We start from the raw sequence: 25,860 nt of genomic DNA, 5'->3' as shown, positions 1-25,860 counted from the left end.
AGAACTCAGAAACATCCAAATATGGATGTGTTTACATGGAAGGCAGTGTGTTTAAAATATTATTCAAGTCTCCAAGGATGGGAATTATTTCTGGAGAATTATATTTGCTGGTGGGAGCTATTTTAAATAGTTTCATGTGTTTTCCCCCTGTAATTCATTAAAGTTTTTCATTTTCTTTTCCTTTTGGATATTAAAAATATCAACTAGCTTTGCAAAAAGGTATTTCTTATTATAGGACCAACCAAATAAAGTAAAGATTAAAAAAGTGATGGGAAAATATAATTAGATCCCAGACTTGGGCTCTGTAGCAGAAGCAATGCTAACTGCTGTTTTCCTGGGAGTCTTTCCTGAGCATGATGATGTCGCCTCAGTTACCGTTCCCACTATTGGTTGTTGTTGTTTTGTTGTGAGCAGATGATAAGGGAGCCTCTGCTCACAGTTTCACTACAGGAGCAGTAATCTTTGATACATTCATGAGCAGCGGTTTGTGTCCCAAGAAAATAAAGCCATGATTCTGAGCATGTTTAGTCATTTTCATAATGGTTATTGAGTTGTATGATAGTTAGGCCTAATTGAGAAGCAGTTGTTATAAAATGACAGAAATAAACTTTTATACAACCAAACAAGATTTTTCTAATTTCTCTCTTCTTGTTTAATTATCCAGAATCTGTAAAAAGGAATGTTAATCCTTTCCCTGGCAGCATGTGCAGTTTAGTTATTGTTTCACATACGTACACAGACATTTAAGGGCTCTCTGTGACACTTGCCTGGTCCCAAAGCCTAGGACTGTCCCTTAACTTCCCTTGGCTCACCTCCAGCCTGTGAAGGAGGGGGTTGGGATGGTCCGTGTCCTTTCGGGAAGCAGTCTAGAGCTCAGGGCTGGAGAATGTGGGAGAGTTGTGTTCTCCACACCCACAGCTCCAGAGGCTGAGTATGGCCAGCTTTGGGGATACAGCCCTGAGCTCCTTTGGGACAGGTATAGAGAAGCCAGGATGTCCGTGACCTTTCAATAGGCAATATGCTTTGACCTGTATAGTTAAGGGAAAGTTTTAAAATGCAAATAACCCTGAAAGAAGTGAGCCTGTTCCTGATCAGATAGGAGGGAGAGGGGGTGGGCACAGCACCCCAGGTCATAGGGAGGTTGAGAGTGTCACCCACATGGCAGGAGGGCCCAGGATGAGGGGCTGAGACCCCAGAGGCTTCTGAAAGGACCCGCTCTGGTTAAGGCACCTACCTCTTGCTGAACCAAGACTGTGCTAGGAGTTACTTTAGATTTGTCACCATGGGAGCGGGGAGAGGGAACATGGTCTCCGTTACACTGAGGAGGTCATCCTTGGTAGCTCTGAGGCCACAAGGGTTCCTGGAACACAGATGCAGCCTTGGTCACTGCTGTCCCATCCCCATGGGACTGATGCGAGTGAGTGTCCTCTCTGCAGAGATCTAGTCACAAGGCGTTCCTTTTTATTTTTAATCCTTTATTTATAGCTGTATCCCATGATATTTTTTTATCCAGTAGTAAAAATCCAGGCTTGGGTATTTTGGTCATATGTTAGCTTGGTGCTAACATATCAGCTGTCGCCGGCACCTAAACTCAAACCCTGGGTGTGGTCTTTACTGCTGTCTTTCCCACAGCCGACGCCATTCGGTAGCCAAGTCCCACCGCTCGACCTTTGTTTCTGTCCTCCTGGCTGGTACCTCGCTTCCTGCCTCCCACCTGGACTGTTCTGTTGGTTTCCACCTGGTCTCCTGCCTTTGCGCTTTGTCCTTTCAATCTGCCTCCCACTCAGCTTAGAGAACAAGCTCTGTAACGCTTAGTTAAATCATGAACAAGACCTTGCATTCCCTACATCACAGGAGTTTAGGGGCAGATGCCCTCCGCGCAGCCTCTTCTGCCCTTGCCCCAGGCCCTTCCGCCTATGTCGTAGAATTTGCTTCCATGTTCTGTCTTCTTACCTACACTCCGTCCCTGGCCGCACCTAGCGCTAGTGCAGGGGCTTAATCGGTATATGTTGAATGAATGATTATTAGATATTGAGCATAAGTTTTATAGACTAACCAGGTTAATTTACAGATTAAGCTGACCCAGAAACTTATTTAAACTTCAGATAAGTGATATTTAAAGGCTTACAACTTAAAAATTTGTCCAGTTTATACTGAAAACTCATTTGGTATATTTGATTGCTCCAAGGAGAATGGTAACATTACATCCTTGGCGTAAGTCTTTGGTTTTAGCCTAGAGCAATAGGCTATACTGTACTTCTCTGCAGTATACTTTATGAATTGAAAATACTTTATTCAGCCAGAATTTATTTAAAGCCTAATTTTTAAAATTTTGTGAATGGCCATCACATATACTATTTAAATTGATTGAGATGCCAGATAAATTACTTTTTAAAAATAACTTGACTGTTTGCAAGAAATATATAACAACATACAGCACGGAGCTTCCAGTTTGTTCCTCTAGGCACTCATGGTAGGTGTGAGGCAGTGAGGTGGACTTTTGGAGTTCCCTGCCCTCCCCCGTGAAAACGTTTGGAAGAGAGTTTCCATCTACACTTGTTTTCTTTGTGATCTGAATGAAGTTCTCAGACTTTGTAAATTGTTCCTCTTTCAGGACAGAGGCAGTAAAAAAAGTTAAGACTGAGATAATTTTAAAGAAGAAAAAAGTGGATAGGCACCAACGTTAGACTTAAAGTAGCATATCTGTCTTAATTTTAGCATAAATACTAATGTACCTTAGATGAACATCAGTGTTCCAAAATTGTTGGAATTTTCAAAATTCTTTTTCAAATCCAAAAGAGTTACTAATTCATGAATAAGTGAAAATGAAAGCACCACGTAAAACTGTTTTTTTGTTTCTCGTTTTTTTCTTTCCCCCTAGGTTTCTGTGATGGTGAGAATGATGGACATGGGGAAGGTACGAACTGATTTTGCCACTATGCTGGGTGTGATGCTGACGGTAGTTCACATAACCTCCTTTCAACATCTGAACTAATTAATACTCATCTTTCAGGACTTCCCAAAGTGCTCACAACTGTGGATTGGTTTACTTTTCTGAGATGCTCTGTAAAATTAGGGCCAGCCATGCCCGGGTCCACGAGAAAAGAAATATATGGTTAGATTCCAAGGGCTCCTCCTCATCCAAGTCCCCACAGTGACAGGGTGGTTCAGGGAAGCAAAAGTTTGAACCACTGGTTATTCCAATATCCCGCCCTCCTCAGCTGTCTGTCTCTGCCCATTTAGAAATTTCTGTGAGTCAGTAATTGACGGGTATAAGGAAGCAGTTCGAGGAAAATGCAAATTGATTGCAAAATGAAATTACAACTCTTGCAGAAGATACTGAGTTTTATGCAGCCGAGTAAAGTAATGTTGGCGATCTGCTGAATTGACACTGAAAGCCATTGACAAATGACGGTCTGACACAATTCATTTATTCGTTCAGTACCAGGCACTGTTTTCTTTTCCTTAAATATTTATCATCTGAAATTTAATTTTCACAATCTGAAAGTGAACAAATCAATTAGGTTTATATATTGCACAGGTGAGGACGTGGGGAGTATGATATATGAAGAGCCTCTTGCACCAGAGGCACAATGCGCTGTCGTCATTCTGTATACTTTTCTGGGCAAGCCGCTCTGGGCCATGACTACATCATGAAAAGTGGCGACATCAATAAACATCCACTAGGACAGAAATGTAAAAAAGGCTTCAGTGTTCTTTGCATTCCACCAATGAATTCTTTGAAGAATTCCCAACCAATCTTGAATATGAAAAGAGACTAAAAGCAAAGAACTTCTTAAGGAAACAGTCCTCTTTAAGGCCCTGGCATCTGCTCCAACCATTTCCTGTGACCACGTTCTTATAAGAAGTCACCTTGAATCACGAAGCCATCTCATTCAGCCCTTGAAACTTTTCCTGTCACCTAATGGGACCTTACAGAGCAGTAAAAAATTTTAATTTTTTAATTGAGTGTCTCATTATGTTGTTTTATGAAAGCTCTCAAGCCTATTATTCCTGCCCTCCAGTTTGAGAGTCAGCTGCAGGGCCAGCGTTTGCCTGGCACTGCTTTTCAGCACTCCCCAGTGGTGGAAAAAATAAAGTCCCCTGTGGAGTTCACATTTCCAAAGCAGTTTGTTAACAGTTAACCAGGTAACATTTGAAGAAAAAGTCAAACAAGGATGTTGGCAAAATAAATTCTTCAAAATTGGGTGGTTTGAGTATCATGATGAAAAGAGAGACCTGGGAGCATTGATGAAGCCGGGAATATTTGAGTAGGAATGACAGCTGTTATGACGGTGTGAGGAGGTTAGTGTGAAGATATTGCATCATAGTCTGTTACAGTGCTGGCAGGGAAACTGTGCCCCCATCTGTCCTTAGCTCATCCTAACAGTCTGCCAATGCAGTTATATCCTAAGTTTTATTAAATATGAGATAAACTTATTTTAGAGTTTTTCTTTCCATTTTTCAACCCTTTTTCTCAGAATTTGATCCCTGTTTTAAGAGACTTCTTTCTGGGCCCTGTTATCCTGTGTGGGGTTAAAACAGAACAGTCATGACTGTGAGACGAGAGCTTCCATTGTTCTGACCACATTTGTCGTTCTGAGCAGTCACCAGTGTCTAATGTTGAATCCCCTTCCTGGCATCCGATCCCTTAACTGGTGACGGCTGGCCCTCGTCTTCCGGTCTCTGTCTGAGAATAACGTGTCCCTTGTCTTAGGCTCAGCACTGCAGTTGTATCTGGCATGACTGAGAACGTTAAAGCAGAAAGCCCTGGAATGGTCCTTGGTGTAGAGCTAGGTTGTTTTATAGCATTGAAGAGTCAGTAGGGGTGGCTTCGGCTGCCCAGCCACAAATCCTCTGGGTTCTGGATCCCTCTTTATCCCCCCCAACTCCCAGCCCAATACCAAGCCGCTTCACGGCCACCACGTCGTCCATATAATACTCCACCTTTATCTTTCTGACTTTCCTCATTCCATCTGTCCCAGATTATTGTGGATCTCTCCTCATCCCTCTTCTTTCAGTCTCTTCTTTCCAAATTTGCAGGGCTCTCCCTGGTCTGTCCTTGACCTTCCAAGCTCTATTTCCTGCCACTCTCCTCTACTTACCCTACTACGCTCCAGTTGAAAAGAGTGGCTTTACTCAGTAGAAGTCTACCATTTCCCTCTGTCGCCTTTATTCTTCTTTTCACTTCTCTGGGAGTGCCCTTCCTTCTCAGCACTTCCTTAGCTCTCATGGGCCTCCACTCGTTTCTCCTTTCAGTCATGGGTATTTACGCGTCGCCCTTCTCCCCAACTAGATAGATTATAAATTCCTTAAAGGTTGAGTCCATGACTTACCCATCTATGTAACTCCACAGTGATACTGAAAACACCTTTCCTGGTCAACCGTCAATAAATATCTGTGAAATAAATGATTTTTTTACAAATATAATTTGGCGAAAGGTGGGATGGCTGCCATCTAATGCAATGAATGTGCTTTTTTCCTCCCTTTTAGTGGTATCTTTCCCGGGGCCATTGAAAGAAGAGAATCTGTTAACTGTTGCCAAGCCACTGCCAAAACAGCTGTGGGAGACCAAGGAGGTGGGTGAGCAGCACTCAGCTTGTTTGTTGTCCCCGAATATGTGTACTTTAGGAGTCATTGTAAAATCCTGCAGAGGAGAAAACAAGAGGAATTGGGAAAAAAGGAAGGGAGGATACACTAGAGAAGGATGGTTCAAATTAAAATTATCCCACTCTGTTGATGAATGAATTAGTACAGTGATCGCTTGGCTTCCTAACTTGCATGTGAATTGACTCAGTCAGAAAAACCCGCTAGTCCCCCAGATCTCATCCATGTTGCTAAAAGTACTGACACCTGGTGACAAGTCATAGGTTGTCTTTTCTGTTTTGTAGCCAACACCTTCTACCAGTCACCAGCTTCTATCCAGATTTGCTAGCTCACCAGATAGTCCTTTTTACAACCGAGGGCATTTGACCTGCGTCCTCAGGGAGTCAGTAAACAAGTCATCTGTTTTATGATTTCTATGAGTCTTTGAATATTTGTATCTACAGTTGTACTAGCTGACCGCCACCACGCTCTCACTGTGGAAGAGGGGGAGGTCCCACCGTACTTGACTCTGACTCAGCCCTTGGCCCTTCTTCCCGTAGGAAAGCGGTGTTTCCTTTGAAAGAAAACAGTTCATCATCCCAGCCCTTAGTGCTGCCCCTTGCACTTGCTTATGTAGTCTCCGTGCTTAATTATCCCGCCCATTTAGGCTTCCTCTGGTCCAGTTCCATTTGCTTCTGCCACGTCCACCAAGGTCATCGTTAGCATTAGGGTGGGCTTGGAAGGTCTTTTGTAAAAGCAGATGTATTTGATGTTTCATCTTTTGGGGGAAAAAAGATATGATTTAAAATTCACATCCTTAAACATAGGAGAAGCAGCCGCACTGTCTTTTTGGCTCTGGGAGGCACAAGTGGTTTTGGAGGCTTCCATCAGAGCACAGCTGTATCTCTTCTGGCAAAGGTGGCAGCAGCACCTCTCGTCCCTGAGTCCTGGGGCCTGCTCTCTCCAGGAAGAGGTGCTCACCTCCCTTAATTCTTAAGGATTTACAGTTCTCCAGAAATCATTTCTGGGAGAAGACGTGAGCCAATAGGTTCATTCATGCTTTTCATCATGTAGTATATTTATTGAGCACCTTTTGCCAGGCATTCTAGGTTCAAGGATTCTGCAATAAACAAAATAAAAATTCCTGCCCCCCTCCCACCAGCTTGTTTTCTAGTTGAAATATTTATTTTTGTCTCACATAATTTCTATTTTCTTCACCTTGTTTTATTTTTTTGTTTTCTTCTTTTCCTTTCAGGCCAATGGAAAATGTGTATTTATTTAAAAGCTCTATGTGTAAAACATTGGCCTGTTTGAAGGAAATATTCATCTAGAAGATAAATTAATAAAACATGAAATTGAGAAAATGTATTAATGTATGCCTCCTTTGCACCTGGAAAAGTCTAGTCAAAACTTAAGTGGCTGCTATGTGAAGATACTGTGTCCATGTGCCGGCTCTCGCTCGCACTGACAGGAGCCCCAGACACTTACAAAGACACTTGAAACACTTGATCTTGCTTTCCAGTGAGTAAGCCCAGCTTTCTGTCTCCCCAGGTTCAGTCCCTGTCGGGGCGCCCTCGGTCCTGTGATGTCGGAGGTGGCAAGTGAGTAGTGTTCTTCCTGTCCATGGCTCAGAGACTGTCCTAACGTTTCTCCTGAGAGCAGGGACAACCAGGGGTGACACAGAGCATGGCCAGAGCGTGGCCCATAGGCTTGGGTGGCCACGTGTGTGCCCCGCAGTGCAGGCCAGGGCTCGGGTAGGAAGAGAAGGGGGCATGCCGGAGGATGGGGGCTGCCTCTCCACGTGTTTCATCGCAGAACTCCCAGGAGGTGGAGGATCTGAGTTAGGTTATGGAGGTATAATCTGCCAAGATGGACACATAGAACACAGTTCATTTAAGGATTTGTTCATTTGATTTGTAACACTAAGAGATGTAAACAGACGGTATGCGGGCCTCCATTAGTGCTCTGGCTGCAGGCCTGCACGTGTTAAGGGTGGGCCTGACCACGATCCACACGCTGCGTGTTCAGCATCCCACCTCCACACTTAGCCCGGTGCATGGCACAGAGGGACCAACCAACAGATTTTGATAAATGAATGGTAATGTCTCTCTCTCACTTTAAATTGTGTGAAAACTATGAATGAAAAACTGTATCTTACAATGTATCTGATTGATACAGAGATACTTTTTTTTGTTGGAAAGGTAATTTAGAAACCTAGCAAACAACTACAAATGCAGAGCAGTGCCTCACATTTTATAGTGCATTATAATTTTTAAAGTCCGTTTGATCAGTTATCTAATCTGGTCTTGGAAGATATTCCTGTAAAGGTGGCATGGGTGACATCCTCAGTCCAAGATAACAAATAAGGAAATGGCACTTCAGAAAGGTTAAGCTAAGGATATAAGTTCTCAGGATAAGGAAGAGAGAGTCTACATGACGACTGGGCTGTTTGATACCCACTGTGTTTATTTAACAAGGAAAAATACCATATATGCCCTATTCCCCCAAGCCTAATGATCTTAGAAAGTTAATACTTATCTTTCCTTTTTCAGTACTTTTCCACACAACGGTCAAAACATAGGCCTCTCGCCGTTTCTGGGGTCCCTGAACACTGGGGGTTCATTGCCAGATCTGACCAACCTCCACTACTCAGCACCCCTGCCAGCCTCCCTGGACACCGGTGACCACGGCTTTGGTAGCATGAGCATGGGGAATAGTATGGGCAACCTTCCTGCTGCTATGACTCACCTGGGCATAAGAAGCTCTTCTGGTAAGTGTCCCTGCTCTGTCGCCTGGTGGCATCTGATTTACAGATTATAACGTAACTCTTGACCCTGGTGACAGTTTGCTTTGGTGGCTCTGTTTCTGCTGGATGTGAGGAGCTCTGCAGCAGCTCTGCTAAACCTCCTTTATCGTCTTCACCTGCCCATGTGTCCCTGGGACTTGGAGAAAAGGATTTGAGATTAAGAAACAAGGGTCCATTCTAGTCTATGTGGGCAGAACAGTGTTAGTGTCTCATAATGATACATTCTGACATTTAATAAATACAGATACCTGTAGATCCCTCCAATTTCCCAGTGGATTTCAAAAGACAATATTTTGAATGTTACAAAATTTACAGTGGATACAGTGACAACAATACTTGTACTTAATACATATGTATATTAAATAGAAAGCTACCACAGTTCAAAATTATTGGCTCAAATTTTCAGAAGTGCTAAAAGATGTGACATGTAGCTATATTCAAATGCTACCCAGAATGTGAGTTGGGTGTTACTCTATGAGTCTGAGTGTCTACAGCTCAGACCCTATGTGACTGCATTTGCTTGAATTCTGACGGATGCTCTTGTCAGCGTCTAGGGCGGGGTCACCCCTGCAGTAACGGTCCTAAGAATTGTGGTGTGGACATTTCCTTTGGAAGGGATCCTTGGTGATGGGCTTTTGGTGCGGAAAGTGCTTGCCGTTCTCCACTCTGGGTTCAACAAGACTTGTCCATGCAGATAGAACTCACCACTCAAATGAGAGTGGTCCCCTTCAGGGTGGCCCCTGGAAGTTCGCTAATGATTGCAGTGCTGCTGCCATCGTGTGACATAATTTTAGGTTTGAAAAATTGATTTCTTTGACCACCTTTATTTTTGGTTCTTTTGGTCATTTTATTACCCTGCTGGTTTACTTAGGTGACGTAGTCAATTCTGTATGAACACAGACATCTAAGTCACATAAGTAAAGTCACACTCTCCCTTGGGCCTTGGGGAAGCTGGCATTCTTTGGTACAGCCTCTGACACTTTGCTTCAGCTAAAAATGCCATGTTTAATTACTGGCTGTTATTTTCCTCAAGCATTGTTTTGTCCAGAACATGTCAGAACCAGTGTCAAGTTTTTATAGTTCCTAGACATGGAACTTAAAATGCATGGTACGTGAAGTTGCACATGTTTCTTTACAGATGTTTGTGCTTTCTTTCTGAATGAGTGGGCTTTGTTTTAAATCAAAATTCTTATCTTTCGTTCTAATTCTTACTTGAGCCAGCCCAATGTCTGACCTTTACATTGAGAGTTAAGTGGTGAGACACTACTTGGAGTTTTATCAGAGACGTCCTTCCTACCTTTAAAAGTTATTTGCCAGCTAAAAATATTTTGTCATTTCTTCATTTCCATCATTAACACTAAATTTTTGTCAACATGAAACAATACACAATTCTGTTTACCTCAACTGCTGGTCCGAGAATTTCGGGCCGAACTTTGAAACATGGGTTTTGCCAGTTGAGATACATAGCAACAGCAGCATTCAGTCACGGAGCAAAGCCACTCCGTGCCAGGCCCCGTGCCAGGTGCCAGGGATCCAACAGGGCATGGGAGAGGGTCTTTGGCCCCTTCGAGCTTGTACCCTAGCAGCCGGTGTCATGGAAATGTTTTCCCCCAAGACTCTTGCTCATGTTAAAATTCACTACCCTCCCCCCAAAATAAAACTAACCAGCAGCAAAAATTCCTTTTCCCTGAATTAGAATAGACTGTGATGGACAATTTCTCGGGAGCCAGAAAAACAGAAAGAAAGGAACTGTGGGGCAGGAGACGTGGAGAGTGTCCTTCCCATGACTCTCTGGTGTGCGCAGGGTATTTGAAGGGTCCACTGAGGCACGCCCCGAGAGTGACGCCTCTCAGTGAAAGATGTCTCCCAAGTCAGCAGCGGGCCTGGGCAGTGTGCCTGGGGCAGAAGGATTCGGGGGCTCTAAACAGGCTTGGTTGTACAGCCCTGGGTTCTCTCCCTGGCTTGGAGCTGGGCACACTGCCCGTTCGTGTCTGCTGCCCACTGCTTACCTGGTCCTGCTCTCCCAGCAGGTCTTTATGCAATCTCCTTCCTCTGAAGAAAATCCGTTCTCTTGATGGCATCTTTTCCTTACTGTTCGGACATTTCGTACATTTTCAGTAGGAGAGTTGCCTAAGAGCTCTTTCACATACAGAATCTTCATCAAATAGGGATCGTAGGAAGTTAAGTTTTCTTTAATCTTTGGAAAACAAAGGGTTTGGTCTGAAATTATGACAAGTAACTTGTGGATTTGTTGTCTTCCAGGTCTCCAGAGTTCCCGGAGCAACCCCTCCATCCAGGCCACGCTCGATAAGGCGGCGCTTTCCTCTTCCCTGAACAGCCACCAGCAGATGTCTGCCCCCAACGCCTCTGCTCTTCACCCTTCACTCCGTCTCTTTTCCCTCAGCAACCCGTCTCTTTCCACCACAAACCTGAGCGGCCCCTCTCGGCGCAGGCAGCCTCCCGTCAGCCCCCTCACACTTTCTCCTGGCCCTGAAGCACATCAAGGATTCAGCAGACAGCTCTCTTCAACTAGCCCACTGAACCCATATCCCTCCTCACAGGTAAAAACAAACTACGATGAAACAGACTGAAAAATAGAGGAATTGCTTTCCTTCTCTGCGTGACTTTGGATTGGCTCCATTCCACCAAGCATTGTCCATGAGGTCTCAGATGCAGTCAGTTCTCACTTATATGTGAAATCAGAGAGAGCAGAAGGGTGAATAATTCAGAATTCATTAATGATTTTCTAAGAGCAGACTAGTTGTGTTGATTATTCCTAAGCGAACATTGAACAGTTTGCAGTTACTGTAACTATTAAAGTTGGGGTTTGGGGAAGAGGTAAGGTGTAGAGAATGCAGTCCAGATGTGTCTACGTTGGCTAAGGGGTTTTAAAATTGGTGTGGAAAACCAACCGGCTCTATAAGTATTTTAAACCACAGGGGGATGCCAAAAAAGACATTTAGTACCTTCCTGAAGCTTTGATATTAGACCTCCGCCCTGACTACAACTACAGATTTGAGAAACAGCACTTTTATGGTTCATGAAATACCAGGTGTAATAAGGATCATAGATAAAAGAACCCAAAGACGTCTATTTAGAGAAAGGCTGAAGGAAGTCCCAAGCCTGTTACCGAAATGCAAGAATTGAAACATCAGATTCTGACTTGTTGACTTTGTTTTTATTCTAAGCTCTTAGGGTGGGTCTCCTTACCAAAATCATCAGCGAATATATTTTTAACCTGTTGGTCACTCCCTGGATACATTATAACATCATTTACTCACCACTTCTCCATAAATGAGTAATGACTTAGCAAGGAGGAGTGGACAGAACACAACGGAAGGATTAGCAGACCCAGTTATTAGTCATTCTTCACCAGTTACTAGCTGTGGGCTTTGGGGAGGAGGTGAGAGGGTATTTCATAATTGTTTTTTTAAAATGGTTCTTTTCATGTTATTGGATTGCCTTTAACTTTATTTTGTCAGATTATTTGATAGGATATAAAAACTATTACTCTGGCTTTCTAGATACATTTTAAGGAGCCTGTAGGGATAGAGAGCATCCTCTTTCAGATGTTTTTGCTTTTTCTGTCAGCTTAATAGTTAGATTTTTTTTAAAAATCAATGTTATTCATACACATAGTTTCAAAAGTCAAGTGGTTCTAAAGGACGTATTATGAAGTTACAGTTGTTTCCCCGCCCCCACTAACCTTATTTCTCACTCCCTATAGATGGCTACTTTCTCTTTAGCGAATCTCTTTGTTACAACCATGTTATTTCATGCTTATTCTGTTGTAGATGTTTAGTGTTAGGTATTATCAGTGACATCCAACCATGGAAGATTGGGCTTTCGTTCTCTTCCAACTCCCCCAATCCTCCCACACACATACACACATTTCCTACTCGTCGTCCTCATTCTTTACAATGTGGTTTATTATCATTTTGATTAAAGCAGTACTCAGTGTTAAGTGTTTTCACAGTTATAATAATGTAGTCAGAATTTACCAATGTAGTATATTATGGAATAACAAAATGAACGTTTATTTTTCCTCCTAGGAGTTAATAAATGTCTTACTTTTTTTGTTAGTCTGGTTTTCTGTGTATGTAGAAACTTTCGGAATTGAGTAGATCTCCTCTCAATACAACTAAAAACAAATCCTTCAGTAGCTTTACAAGAAAGAGTTCATGGCATGATTTAGATATGTCTTTATTTTACCCACCATTTCATTAATAATTGTCTGGCTACAGCATACTAAATTTGAAATAATTATCTCTTGAGATTTTGAAGTTATTAATTGCCTTTTAGCTTCTAGAGCTGCTATTGAGAAACACAGTTTCATTCTGATTCTTAATACTTTGAATGAAATCTCCTTTTTTTCCCCAGGAGGCTTGTAAGATCTTCTTTTTGTCCCCAGTTTTCTGAAACTTCAGGATAATGAGGCTTGACATGAGTCTGGATATTAGGTAGATTTCTTCAATCTGGAAACTCATGTTCTTCATTTCCGGGAAATTTTCTTTAATGACTTCTTTCATGATTTCTTTCCCTCAGAGCTAAGTTGGGAAAGAACGGTGGCGGGCTCAAGTTCATATTTTCAGTAGAACACCTCACCTGAGAGGGCTGGGAGTAGAACCCCCCAGTCTCCTGGAAGGCCAGGGCTCCAAAGCCCAACTACTGTTCCGTAAACTTTGACAACATCCTCCTGGATTCAGCTCCATCCTCACCCCCTGCTGCCTGCTGCCCCAATTCCAGGAGGCCTCGGATTCTGTGATGTCAATCAGATTGGCTCTGGGTTTCTCCACTCCCTCTGAGCATTTGACCTTCTCAGCTCTGCCAAGCCAGTCACTACTTGTCCATCTGCTTTTCATTTTCAAAATTTTGTGGCCATTTCTTCTCTCCCATTATCTGTCCTCATGTTGTTTATTATCATGTTATTGTTACTGTTTTAGTGTTGTTTATTAATGTTTACTGTTATTTAATATTTTAGTATGTTTAGTAGAGTTTTGAGAGACAGTAGAGCTGAATGCTTTTTTCAGTCTTCCATTTTTAACCAGAAGTTACTGATTTAAAAAAACAACAAAAAAAAGGAACAGCATGGTTGTCACTGAGAAAACTGAGAGGAAACTGGTTAAATTGGCTGGGGTTTTTGGGTTTTGTTTGTTTTGTTTTTCAAGACAGTAGACATTGTCATTGAATGGGAAATGCTTTGGGGGGAAGTGAGGTTTGAGATATACTTTGAAGGAGCAGAAATAGGCTTCTCAGAGCACTGCACAGAATCCTACGGTGAAGAAGATCTCAGGCTTATTTCCTCACTGTGACATTTCCTAACCATAAAGGACTTACTGCTAGAAACTCAGAAGCTAAGCTAATTAGTGGTTTTGTTTGTTTTACAGATGATGTCCTCTGATCGAAGCCCGCTTTCCTTCCTGCCCACAGAAGCTCAAACTCAAGTGTCCCCCCCACCCCCTTATCCTACCCCCCAGGAGCTGCCCCAGCCCCTCCTACAGCAGCCACACGCCCAGGAGCTCCCCACTCAGCAGGCACAGGCAGCCTCAGCACTGCCCCAGTCGGACTTCCAGCTCCTGACCGCCCAGGTGAGTCCCACCAGGTACACCAGTCGGGAGGGAATGCTTCCTTTGCCTTGAGTTCCAAGCTAAATGGTCGCCTCCTTCTTCCCCGAAGGGCTCATCTTTGACCAACTTCTTCCCACCTATGAGCTTTGACCAGCAGTCCATGAGGCCAGGCCCCGCCTTTACTCAACAGGTGAGTGATCGCCTGGGCCCGCCTCTTCTCAGAGCAGGAACTATTGTGCAGTGAGGAACCCACTCCAAACACACTAGGTACTCCACTTCTCTGACTTCAGATGTGCTTGCTGGCTCAGAGCACCTGGAATCTCCCCTAGCCCTAAAATGCTGGCGCTGGCTGCCTTATTTAGTGTCAGGCCTCAGCAGAGGAACTATTTGAACAAGTGATAGGAGACTTGTGATGACACTCTAGTCGTAGAGCTGTAGAATGGTTCTTACTGGAAGGGAGCATACAGTCCACTAATCTGTCACGTCAAGGAGACGGAGCCTCCGGGAGGGCGTAGCCTCCGCCTGGTTGCTGTGCCCAGCACCGTGTGTGGCCTCCAAGGAGAGCTGGGTCCTGCTGGGGCCAGCGGTCCTTCCCTAAAATGTTTGCATTCAGCCATTTCCTTTTGCTTTTTGGTTTTTCCCTAACACTGACCATTTTTAATATTCCCTAGGTTTTATAATGTTCAATAAGTATGGGTTGGGCCCTAGGCTAGAATAAAGGACAGAAGGAGCACTTTCCATGTCTTAATAATAATAACAGTAAAATAAATAAAGACAGATATTTCCTGAGTAGGCTGTGGTAAAGCCTCCTGGTAAGAACCAATAGTCCTTGCCTTCCTGTTGTCTGGAGAAGCCATTTTAGTTTTGGTGAGTCAGTGTCTGCCTGAAAAATGCTGAAAACTCCTACTTTTGGGAGATTAAGAAAAATAGTTTAGAAAATTAATTTCTGGAAAGCACCTAAGATAGGCCCCAGTTCCAACCAGCCTTCATAGAGGCTTTCTCATAGAGGGGCTTGCTGAGGCTCGTCCCTCTGAGTGTGAAGGAAAGGGTTCCACTCTCTCATTTTTTTGGATATCAAAGAGGAAAAGAGCCCACTGGCTACATCAGTTACTTGGTCATCCTTGGGGAGCCTTGACAGGGTTCCCAAGATGGCAGTTTTCACAGGCCTCAGTGTGGCTGAGGAGGAGGAGGACGGAGACCAGAGCAGCGCAGAAGCCACAGCTCTTGGTGTCTCCTGGGATGGCTGAGCGGCCGGGCAGTGTGGAATGGGGACAAGTCCCCTACACTGTGGAGCTCCTATTCCATGCCTGCATCTGCCTTCCGAGAAGAATGTTCTATATAAGTTATTACAACAGCAAAGAACTCTAGGATTCTAGAGAGATGGGACTAGGAGACAGTTTGCACGTCTAATTTTGCTCTGGGAGCCCATTGCATTCGCTCCTTGGAAGCAGAGAGCGTTCCTTACAGTGTAACCTTTGTTGTTTCCAGGTGCCACTGGTGCAACAAGGTCTCCGAGAACCGCAGGATCCATTTCATTTGAGACCAAACCTGTATTCCAACTGTGGGAATTTCCCAAACACCATCCTGACAGGTAAGTGTGGGCCACCCACCCCTCAGCTTCTTCACTCTTTATTTTGCTGTTTAGACAGATTCTATTGTAAGCTAGTTTAACAATAACATTAGATAAAACAAAAAAATGAAAGTCCCCCAGCTCAGCTTTACCTTTTTGAGTTGCAGGTGTCCAGCCCCAGAGACCATGAGGCAATGAGCCATTTCTGAAATATTTAGTTTTAAGTGATTGACAACTGTTCAAAGGGAGAAAGCCTCCAAAAATCGGAAGTTGTGGAACTGACTGGAAAGAACATAGATTTTAGAGCAAAAGTGTAGGCCTGGGAGTGGCTGGGACACGGTGATCACTGTCCTGGTTGGGGAGATGACAGGGACAGCATTTTGGGGATGTCATCGGTTGTATCCTCTTTGTGGCCTGGGGCCCTCGCCCCTCCTAATCTGCACTGTTGTTCCCTCTCACTGTTTCTTCCAGAAGACTCGAATTCCAGCCTGTTCAGAGACCTCAGCAGTGCACTGGCGGGCATGCCCGAGGCCAGCCTGAGCATGGACACTCCATTTCCAGTGGAAGAAGAGCTGCAGATTGAACCCCTGAGCCTGGACGGACTCAGCATGCTGAGCGACTCCAGCATGGGCCTCCTCGACCCCTCCGTGGAAGAGACATTTCGAGCGGACCGGCTCTGAACAGAATGAAATGGAATGGGAAAATTTATATCTGAAACAGCCAGAATAGAACGGACTAGAATGGAGCCAGCAACACCCCTGGGCTTTAGTTATCTCGGACTAATGACATGGAAGGAACCAGTTCCACGGCTCCTCGCTTTCATGAGGTCCCATCTCAGACACTGGGGCTTATTCTAGACCACAGCGCTATGCACTGCCTCTCGGGCTTGTGGCACAGCTTATGTTGCTGCAGGCAGGCTGCTTCGGAGCTTCCAGTGAATTGGTCATCACTATGACCCTCGCCTCTTTGTATTGACCCTCTAGTCGGTCAGTGAGAAAAAGCAGAAAATACCATGCAACGGAGGCCCCAGCAGCACTGGGTCGTTCTCAGAACCACTGCTGTCAACACTGAAGAAGGCGCTGGCTGGAGTGGGAGGTTCGGAGGGGCCGCAGCCTTGGGAGTTAGCGCAGCATCGAGCAGCAGTGCCAGGTGCCTTCTCTGACCAGCTGTCATGGGGGTGCTGGCCAGCTGCTGGTAGGGTGCCCAGGGCGGAGCGGGAGCCACGGCTCCCTCGGGTGCCTTAATTCTCATATGAAGAAGGATTTCACCAGGAGTCCAAGAACAGACTCGAGTTAAGCAAGCTGAATGCTCATTGGTTTTCTTCCCATTTGTAATCTCTTTTCTGCTGCTTCAGTTCACCTTTTCCTATGGACAGGAGGAAAAGGAAGACTGTTTTATTCAGTCACTGAAAAAAAAAAGGCCCTTGGTAAAGGACAAGACTGAAGAAAGAACAGGGCTTCTTCTTGGTGGCTGCAGAAGTGAGAGGGCGGCCTGTGGGTATCTTGCAGACACACGACGTCCTTTGGACAAGTTCCGGACAAGCTCCAAACCCGTACAGGCCTCCCTCTCTCCACACCGGCTGGAGGGAACGGCTAGAGGGTTGAATCAGACTCAGCCAGCAGCTGAGCAGCAGCAGAGCAAAGCTCTGTGAACGGGAGTGTTAATGTAACTCCACTGAACCGCAAGCTCCTTGAGGGCAGGGACTGTGCCTTATTCATCAATGAACCCCCCCGTACCAACAAGTGCCTGGCACTGCGCAGGTGCTGTGTAATTGCGTGTTGAATGCATGCACGAGTGAGTGAATGGATGCATGGATGATTCTGCCTGCTGTAAGGCAGTCTAATCTTTAACTGTCCCTATTCCTTGCCAAATCTTCTCAGAGCTTTAGCTTTTCTAATACTTGTGCCTGTGGTTAAGTCAAGCATGCACTTTAATATGCTTTTAACACTAGGTGACCAAATCCATCATTGGACTGGGCACCCGTTCTCCTCGAGGTTTTGCTACAGAGCAGGTAGGTGCAAACTGTCTTCTGAGAGCTTCCAGAAAGGCTGAGCAAGCCAAAGCCTCCCGAGTGTTAGGGGCTCAGGGGTCCTGGCAGGCCCCACCCCCAAAGATCTTCCCTCTCAGATCCGTGTTTTGCTCTAAATTGTTTCAAAATAGAGATTCGTTCTTTGAAGTTGAAGAAATTCTGTAGTAAAATGAAGGCCTAATTCTTGAAACCATCATTAGTCATTAATACTGTAGCATAAACTAGTATTACCAGATTTCTACCACTGCCTGCCCCCTCTGACTTAGGCTAGGTCAGCCCCTGACCAGAGACCTGATGGGTGGGCGTGAAGGGGGCAGGCGGACGAGGCCAAGCACTCCTGGGGTAGGGGGTTCTGGGCGGAATGCGGGCATGGGGGAAAAAGTGGGAGGACAGGGACACTTAAGGAGAAGTGAAAGAGACCGGCACCTTTGCCCGGACAGCTGCTGCCCTTCCAGGAGCTACCAGGAGTGTCCCTGAAGGTCACTAGGCTACTCCCAGCCCAGAGAAGCAGTCTGAACTATGCGGGTCTGAATCGGACACATCTGTGCCTTATGGCAAGAGGAGTCTGTCACGATCCGGGGCTGCTAACCTCGCCAGACCGCCTCCCATTCCTCTTCTATCTCCAGAGGGACTGCCTGCCCTCCGAGCTTTCCAACAGCCCTGATGGTGTACGACTCCATCTTTCTCTGTGGAACCTGAGTGTTCCCTTTCGCTTCAGCCCCCAGTCCCCACTGGTGAATTAGGAAATCAAACCAGAGTCCTCGCCAAGCGCTGGCTCAGGAAGGGGCAGTTGGCCTCCTCTTCCCAGCTTTATTCCCAGTTACACTTTCAGATCCCTTCGTACTTGAGATCTCGGGGGTAGAGGGTGAGTCTTTGTTCAAGTAAAAAGTCTTTCCTTGTAACGGTACACAGCACCCAGTGTGCCGAAAGGAGCGCGCTCCTTGCTGCCTTTCCTGAGTCCAAGGCCCTCGACCTCTGGTCCGGCCTTTTGGACAGGGAGTGGTGCTGAAGTTATAAGAGGTTTTTGTTCAAAGTGGACGTCCCAGCATAATCCACTCTGTGCAGTGCCTTACCCGGGGGGTCTTTCTTTGTCTGCGAAGCATCCCCGCCTTACAGCTGGAGACCCCGAGACCTACATGAAAATAGGTGCTGCCCCTGGGGCTTTCTCCATGTGACTCGTGGACATGGAGTCTCCCAGGAAAAGTGACTTGTTTGGGGGAGTATAATGACGACAATAAGGTTTAGCACTGAATTAAATTTGTCCTTAGGTCCATCAGTCCGATCTTTTCCTGTGAAAAGGTTTTGGGCATTATACAACCCACTTTGCTTAGATGGTGTCGGACAACCGTGGACAGGTGTCGCTCTGGCCTTCGGCGGGTAAGTCTGCACTCACTGCTGCCTTTGCAACACAGCGGGCGTGGTCCTCCGCATCTGAAGTGGCTGCGTACTTCAGAATCAACTACTTGTCAATATTTAGTTTTGTTACAAGAAATTGTTGGCTGTACTACTCTCATTTACTAGCAGTTAAACGGCATAGAACTAAAAACCTATCTGTGTTTTCCATTGTTTTCTTTCTGTACGGTTGTGGTTTTTAGAACATAAGGTGTTAGGAGAAAATTTTCTTGATCGTGTCAAGATGAACATAAGTTCTCCTTTGTCCTGTTTCATTTCTCCTAAGTCTACTGTATATTACCTGAGCTGAACTGTTGTGTATTCCAGTCCATTTGCATATTTCAAGACATTTCCGATTCTGACTCTCGTCGGCTCTTCTGATTTATGCACAGATGGTTCTGAGCGTGTTTCCATTGCTTCGTGATGGAACCATCACAGCAACTAATCAGACTTCCCGCCAGTGTCCTAACTCCCAGGTCCCTTGTTAAACAATATTTAAAGATTGGAATTTGTATAAAGTAGCTTCCAAGTTTTATAATGCATCATTTTACATCTTTCGTAATTAAAAGCACAATAAGTTTGTATCTGCATTTGGTGTTTTTCTTCAGCCTCGGATGAGATGAATTGGGGGAAAGCCTTTCTCTTTCGCCGCCTCCTGTGCAGCTCAGCCTGCAGTTAGGGAATTCCGCTCCTTGGCTTGGCAGGTCCTGCACTGACCTGCTTGTCATGTGTCCTTAATACTCGTGCTGTTGAGTCTGCTCCTGAGAGAAGCTCAGAAAGAAGTAGGGCACGCGGTTCCTTTGAAGCTGTGAGTACCAAGGACAGAGGGCATCCTGGCAGTGCCGCAGAGTTCTGCCTCCCTCTGCCAGCGCCCCTTCCAGACCCCTGCTCCTGCCTCATCTAACACCTCTCCTCTCCCCGTGCTCCGCTGTCTTATACTGGCCTTTAGTCCTCTCCCCACCTCACCGAGGACTTGGGCTCCGATTCCTACCCCCACCCTGACCCACTGCCCCATGTCCCAGCAGGGCTCACAGGCCTGGCCTGGCCAATAGCCAGAAGCCTCACGCTTCCCTCAGAGATCCACCTCCTCACCCACACGCAGGGCTCGTCATAAAGGTGACTCCTCTGAAACCTTACTCAGAAATCCCATCTCTGACCCTGACTTCCTGAGCTACCATTTCTACTCTGGTCCACACACACCCTGTTCTTTGACCCCACTGAGAATTCTGTCCCTCCCTTGTCCCTTCTTCTCTCAGCCTGCTGTCCTCTTCTTGCTGCCCTTCCTTCCCAGCCCTAGTGGGTCAGTGGCCTCTGTGACACCCTTCCCAGCCTCCTCCTGCTCTGACCCTCGGCCTTTCCCTGTTGGGTGCCCTGCTGGGAAAAAAAACAAGCCCGCACTGTCCACTAACCCAGCCCTTTCCTGCCACCAAGGGGGCACTCCAGACCTTTCCTCAAGGCTGTCATTTCTCTCCTCACATCTAGAAATCCCCGGCCATGGTAGGGGCGGGGCAGCTCCCTCAGTGTCAATTATGAGAAGTATTATTTGTTCCATGAATATGCTGTCCTTTCAAAGAAAAGAGGCACACATCTTTAGAAGTACAAAATTTGTATAATGCTCCCTTTGAAATAAGTCTTAGTAGAGGGAGGAATGTTTTAAATTGATCTTATTTAGGTCCTGTTTGCCTACTGAGTGCTATATAGTTTGCAAGTACGGAAATTAGTTTGCAATAAGCCAGTTAATATGTGACTGTGTCCTGATGTGGACACTAGATGGAGCTGAGACCATAAGAGTGGCGGTTAAGACTCTGAACAACCAGGTAGATCCACTCGACCCTCTCAAATGGAGCCGTTAGACTGGGCTTGCACCGGCTTGGTTCGAATTTTGCATCCTGTGAGGACAGAATGTAAGTAAGTCTCTCTAGCGATCACTCCATTGTGGACTATTAGACACTGCACATAACATGTCCCTCACCGCCCGCCGAGGGTAAGGCAGGGCAAGGATGACTTCTCGGCTTTCCAGATGAGGAAGCAGGCCCAGGGTGGCGTGTGGGCTCAGACCCCGCGCTGGACCAGCAGTGGGAAGCAGTGCAGCCCTCCGTGCAGCAGAGGTGTGGGCATAGCCACCCCAGGGAACTGTACCCCAGGAGAATGCCGAGTGAGGGGGCCACGAGCAGCGAAAGATCTTCTCTTTTCCAGAAATGTACGTAATTGTTTTCAAGAAAAGACTTTTCTTTTGTAATAGGAGTGCGCGCTCATTATAAGAAATTCATGTAACGCTGAAGACTACAAAACGAAATGTTCAGGTGGTCTGGGAAGAGATGGAGACACCTCTCTATTTATGTATTCAGACAAAAGGACAGGTGGATGGAAATCTTTACAACAAAAAACCTCAGCAATATACACTCCTTTTGGGAAAAGTACTTAAATTTAACAGAACAAAAAGGAAGCCTAAATGTACCTAAGAAATTACCAAACTGCAAATAATTGTGCTTCTTAATTATTTCTCCAAAAGGCAAGAAAAATATCAAGAGGCTGGATTCATTCTTTAAACCTGTTTCGACTGTAGATGCCATCTCTTGACAGCCTGCGCTTTAGGGTGAGGAGGAAATGAGCTCACCCACTTCCTACCTCCCGCCCCACTCCCAGCGCTGTGAGTTCTTGTTTTTACATTGTCAAGCTTTATACTGTTTGCATCCTTCCCACCATTGTTTGGCCCCAGTTCTGTGTGTGCGTGGATCCCCTGCCAGCCCTTGGAGAACGGCTTTCCCAGACCTCCATTCCTGAGTTCTTTATTTTGATTCATTTCTTGGCCCCCTTGACTTTGTCGTCGAGGAGTCTGTTCAAGAAGGGTTGTGTTGGTCACAGCCACAGGGCTGCCGCGGCCGGAACCCTGAAGTGTGTGTGTGTGTGTGTATGGGGGGCGGGGGGGATGGGCTATAAAATTGGGCTGATTTATGGCCAGTGAAACTGGAATAAATCCCCGTTGTGGGGATAAGCACTGCACTTTCCAAAATGACTCCTTGAAAACTGAGTCTTGAACTTGTATGTGGTGACATATAATTGGAAGTTTTAGAATTTGGAAATAAAGAAAATGGGGTGAGGTGACCAGAGAGTATTGTTTTCAAAGAAAGGACATGCCAAGCTTCTAGCTCTATGACCAGGCCCCCCACCACTACCCTAGAAATTCCCACCTCCTCTGGTTCATCCCTTTGACAGCAGTTCCCTTCCCCATCTACTTGGAAAAATCCAAGGTCTCCGTCCAATAATACCTCCTCTGTGAAGCCTTCTGCGAGGTTTGGATTATTGTTTGGCAAGTATTTCCTTCCCCGCCCTCCCACTTTGGGAGCAGTGTGTCTCCAGGCCCCTTTGCCCTGGGGCTCTGCTCTGTGACTTGCTTTGGCCAGTGAGGTGTTTGGAGACGAAACCTGGAACAAAGCTTTGACTGGTGCTTGATGGCAGAGCTTGCCCTCTTGGGCTTGTGCCATTGCCATGAGCACAGCTTTGCCACTGTGTAGCCCACTGGTTCCAGAAGAATGAGAGACAGGGCAAACTTCGACCAAAGCCATGCCCAGGAGGCAATCTAGCCAGGCCTAACTGAAATTGGAAGGGCTGCCTTAGTCGGGCTGCAGATACATGAGCCAGAAATAAATGCTTATAGCAGTAAGCCATGAATTATGGGTTCATTGGTTATGCAGCATTGTTGTGGCAATAATTGATAATCTTCTCTGTTCACTTCCTCTTTTGTATTTGAGTTGCACTTCGTTCCCACAGCTTTATTAACTGTAGAACTAATTTTGTTAGAGAGTCTGCCTTTCCCCCTAGTTTATGAGCAATTTGAAGCAAAGACTGTGTCTGATTCAATTCCGACTCCCCAGTGCCCAGCTAAATGGTATCCTTTCCATCTGCCCCCTCTGCAGGTCAGCCGATCTGAGTGGAGAGCCCAAGGCCTCTGCTTCCAAGACTTACTTGCAAGTTTGGACAAGATGGTTCGAAAGCCCTGCTCCGGTGCTCACCACTGGGGCAAACATTTAGGGCACAGCTGCTCTTGCCTGGGAGTACCAGGGCCCCCAGCAGCTGGTTTCCTAGCCAGGCTAATGCGTGAAAACAGGGAGAAGACCCTGGTAAGTACACAGGAGGGTGGGCGCAGGAAGAGAACTGAGCTCTTTGTCCAAATAGAAGCACAGAGTCTTGGAATATGGAAATCTTGGGGGGCTGCCTTCAGAGTGCCCAAGTATTCGGGGACGATGACATCCCAGACTCGCCCAGGAGAACGAGCACTAGCAGCCAGAATTCTGGGCCCGCAAGGGCCAGCTGCAGGCTGCTTTTTCCCCACTCTGCCCACCAGCATCTTGCTATGATCATCTACGTTCCACCAGGCCCGGTTCTCTTAAAATTTATCATCCAAACCGGGACACTTTTGAGAGTGAAAGGAGGCCCTGTTAATAATTGCTCGAGGACAACAGGCGTAAACAAGGGTGTATGGTTGGCCTGGGAAAAGGATCCAGGCCGAGAGGCGGTACAGCTTAGGGGCCAAGTGCATGGGTTCTGGAGTTCCAGAGACCCAGGCTCAAATCTGCCCCCACTCTTCCTGGTTGTGAAGCCGAGGCAAGTCAGTGGCCTCTGTGCACCTCAGTTTCTTTATCTATAAAATGGGGTGATGAGACAAACCTCGTTAGGTAGTACCTGCCCCTAGTAAGTACTTCCTAAATGTTAGCTATCATTTTCACTGTTATTCTCTCCATTAAATGAATACTTAATATTGCTAGACCTCAGAAACACAAGAAAAGGATTTGTTGAAAAGACAAAGTCCATACTCTGAAAAGATCACTGAACATAGTTTTCTCAACACACAGAGAGCTCCTGTCTGAGCCCCCACCCTCCTCTGTAGGGAGCTGGAGAGGCTAACCAGTCGGGCCAGGGTACCAGCAGCCAGCCTCGGGGCTGCTCCACGCTCCAGGTTCCTGGTTCATGAGCCTCAGGCCAACCTCAAATGATGCTTATTCTTCACCTACTCGAAGCCTAGCCTTGTAAGTACTGAATCTTCCTTAACGGTTTCTGCAGGAGCTTCCCTTTCCTCCATCAAACCCTGCACACTTCCAGGGGCCCATTTTACTGGTTGTAGGCAGAGCCATGCCACCTGGAGGCTACTTGGGCCCTTCCTTCCCAGAAGCGAGGCTGGCACAGTCCCTACCCCCTGCGATGCTATCTTGATCCACTTGGCCAATCATATGTTCTCTCCCAGGAATTTGAAACTTGAATGGGAAGGACACAAAGTCTGGGGGTCATTGCAATTGAGCCACGTTAGTGGCAGTGCCCTGGAGAGAAGGTTCCCACCAAGGCCCTTGAGCGGCTCAGCAGCTCTCTAACTTCCTCTTAAGTCCCCTGGAGCCCAGAGTGGCTTTAACAGCTCGCAAAATCTGAGCTTTCTGGGGACATCTTGGGAATCGCAGCAGCTCTGTCTCTGCCCCACCCGAGTGGCTGGCCTGCCACGTGGGCGCCTGTTGCCAACTCTGCCTCCTTGGATCAGGTGTGGCAGTGGGAGCTGGTGGAACGTGTCACTTCTTGCTCCAGGTTCTTTCTAAAGATAGATCTCCCTCGCCACGCTCTGGGGAACTTCCAGTGTTACGCCATCACATACCTCTCAGCGCTGTAAACAGTGCTTTCTAACCACTTCCCACTCAGGATCCTGAAAGTGAGCATGCCCCGTGGCAAGGCCTGGAACACACTGGCTCGGTGCAGAGCTAAGGACACGAGGGCCGTGCTCCTGCAGCCCGGGTGCTGGCTGCTGAAACTCCATGACGAGACGTCCTCACTGCAGGACTTCTCAGAGGCTTGGAAGTGCCAGCCCACTTCCCAGAGCTGGTCAGCGTTTCTCAAACTCGTTTGACCCTGGAATCCTTTTTGTCAGGACCACACTGGGAAAGGCATGGAAACAAGTCGGGATGGGTGAGAACAGGATGTGGGAGAGAATTAGAGACTTTGAAAGGACCAAATAAGGAGAGGGGAAAGGATGGAACAAAAACTGAGAAAGAGCTCAAGGAAAGAATGAGCGGGTACCCAGAGTTTCCAACATGGAGGACCCAGGAGGCCAGGCTCAGGGAAGACTGAGAAATGCCTCTGACCAAGCCATGATATTAGTATTATTTTTTAAATATTATTATTACATCTATGGATTACCAATATTAACATAAATAAGTGACTGCGGAAGAAGCTACCCCTGAGACTTCACTAGTGACTGGAAAGGGGACCGTTGCTTGTAAAGATGCCCCCTCGTGTTCTCCCACCGCCTCATGGAAACAGTTGTGGGTACCCAGCCCAGGATGTGCTGACTAGCTGCCTCTGGTCTAGAAGTTTTTTGGTTTTTTTTTTCCAATTCAAAAACGTCTGCCTGGTCATCTAGTTTGTGTGGATGAGAGTATAGGTCACCAGTGCGTGCTTATTAAAATGTCTTTAGCAAAATGATTATTATTTGCAGATGAAATGATTCTAGGCCCGAAAACTTGGAGAAAATCTAATTTAAAACCACACGAAACAATAAGAGGAATCAGTTACATGATTATGTAAGAACTAATGGTGAAGAGATTGAATCAAGATAGCAGCTTGAGCACTTGCTCCAACCACCCGTTCCAACCCAACCCTCTAAACATGACCAAAGAAATTTGTGTTTTGAATAATCCATCAAAGGGCTAGAAACTACAAAGGGAAATCCTCATAATCAGAAATTATGAGGAATAAAGGATGCTGAAAAGTGAAAGGCAAATAGAGGAGACTAAATTGAAGAGAAAAATCTAACCATAAATGCTGTGAAGAGGACTCCTGTAAAGGGAGGGGCTGGCCGTAGGGGTGAGCCGCGTGCCGGGAAGACGGTACAGCAAGCGGGCGAGGCCCCGGCAGCTGGCAAGGTGACTGG

General features: G+C 46.1%; 1 protein-coding gene across 2 annotated transcripts in view; it reads left to right on the top strand.

Annotated features, from left to right (window-relative positions):
- The window catches only part of CRTC3 (CREB regulated transcription coactivator 3), a 78,532-nt gene extending 59,000 nt beyond the window's left edge, over positions 1–19,532 (top strand). The window contains exons 7-15 of one of the 2 annotated variants that reach the window (XM_074318253.2): positions 2,882–2,917; positions 5,494–5,579; positions 7,138–7,187; positions 8,139–8,356; positions 10,655–10,953; positions 13,780–13,980; positions 14,069–14,149; positions 15,448–15,550; positions 16,004–19,532. In XM_074318253.2, the coding sequence (XP_074174354.2) occupies positions 2,882–2,917; positions 5,494–5,579; positions 7,138–7,187; positions 8,139–8,356; positions 10,655–10,953; positions 13,780–13,980; positions 14,069–14,149; positions 15,448–15,550; positions 16,004–16,209 (1,280 nt within the window). In that variant the 3' untranslated portion in view covers positions 16,210–19,532. Of the gene's footprint in view, positions 1–2,881; positions 2,918–5,493; positions 5,580–7,137; positions 7,188–8,138; positions 8,357–10,654; positions 10,954–13,779; positions 13,981–14,068; positions 14,150–15,447; positions 15,551–16,000 lie in introns of both variants that reach the window. The other variant, XM_019716109.3, reaches the window with a different exon arrangement.
- Positions 19,533–25,860: the final 6,328 nt, after the last annotated feature.

This window comes from Rhinolophus sinicus, chromosome 13 (assembly GCF_057876585.1).
Source record: "Rhinolophus sinicus isolate RSI-liver-muscle chromosome 13, RSI-T2T, whole genome shotgun sequence".
Lineage (NCBI taxonomy): Eukaryota > Metazoa > Chordata > Mammalia > Chiroptera > Rhinolophidae > Rhinolophus > Rhinolophus sinicus.
This window is presented reverse-complemented; position numbering and strand designations above follow the sequence as displayed.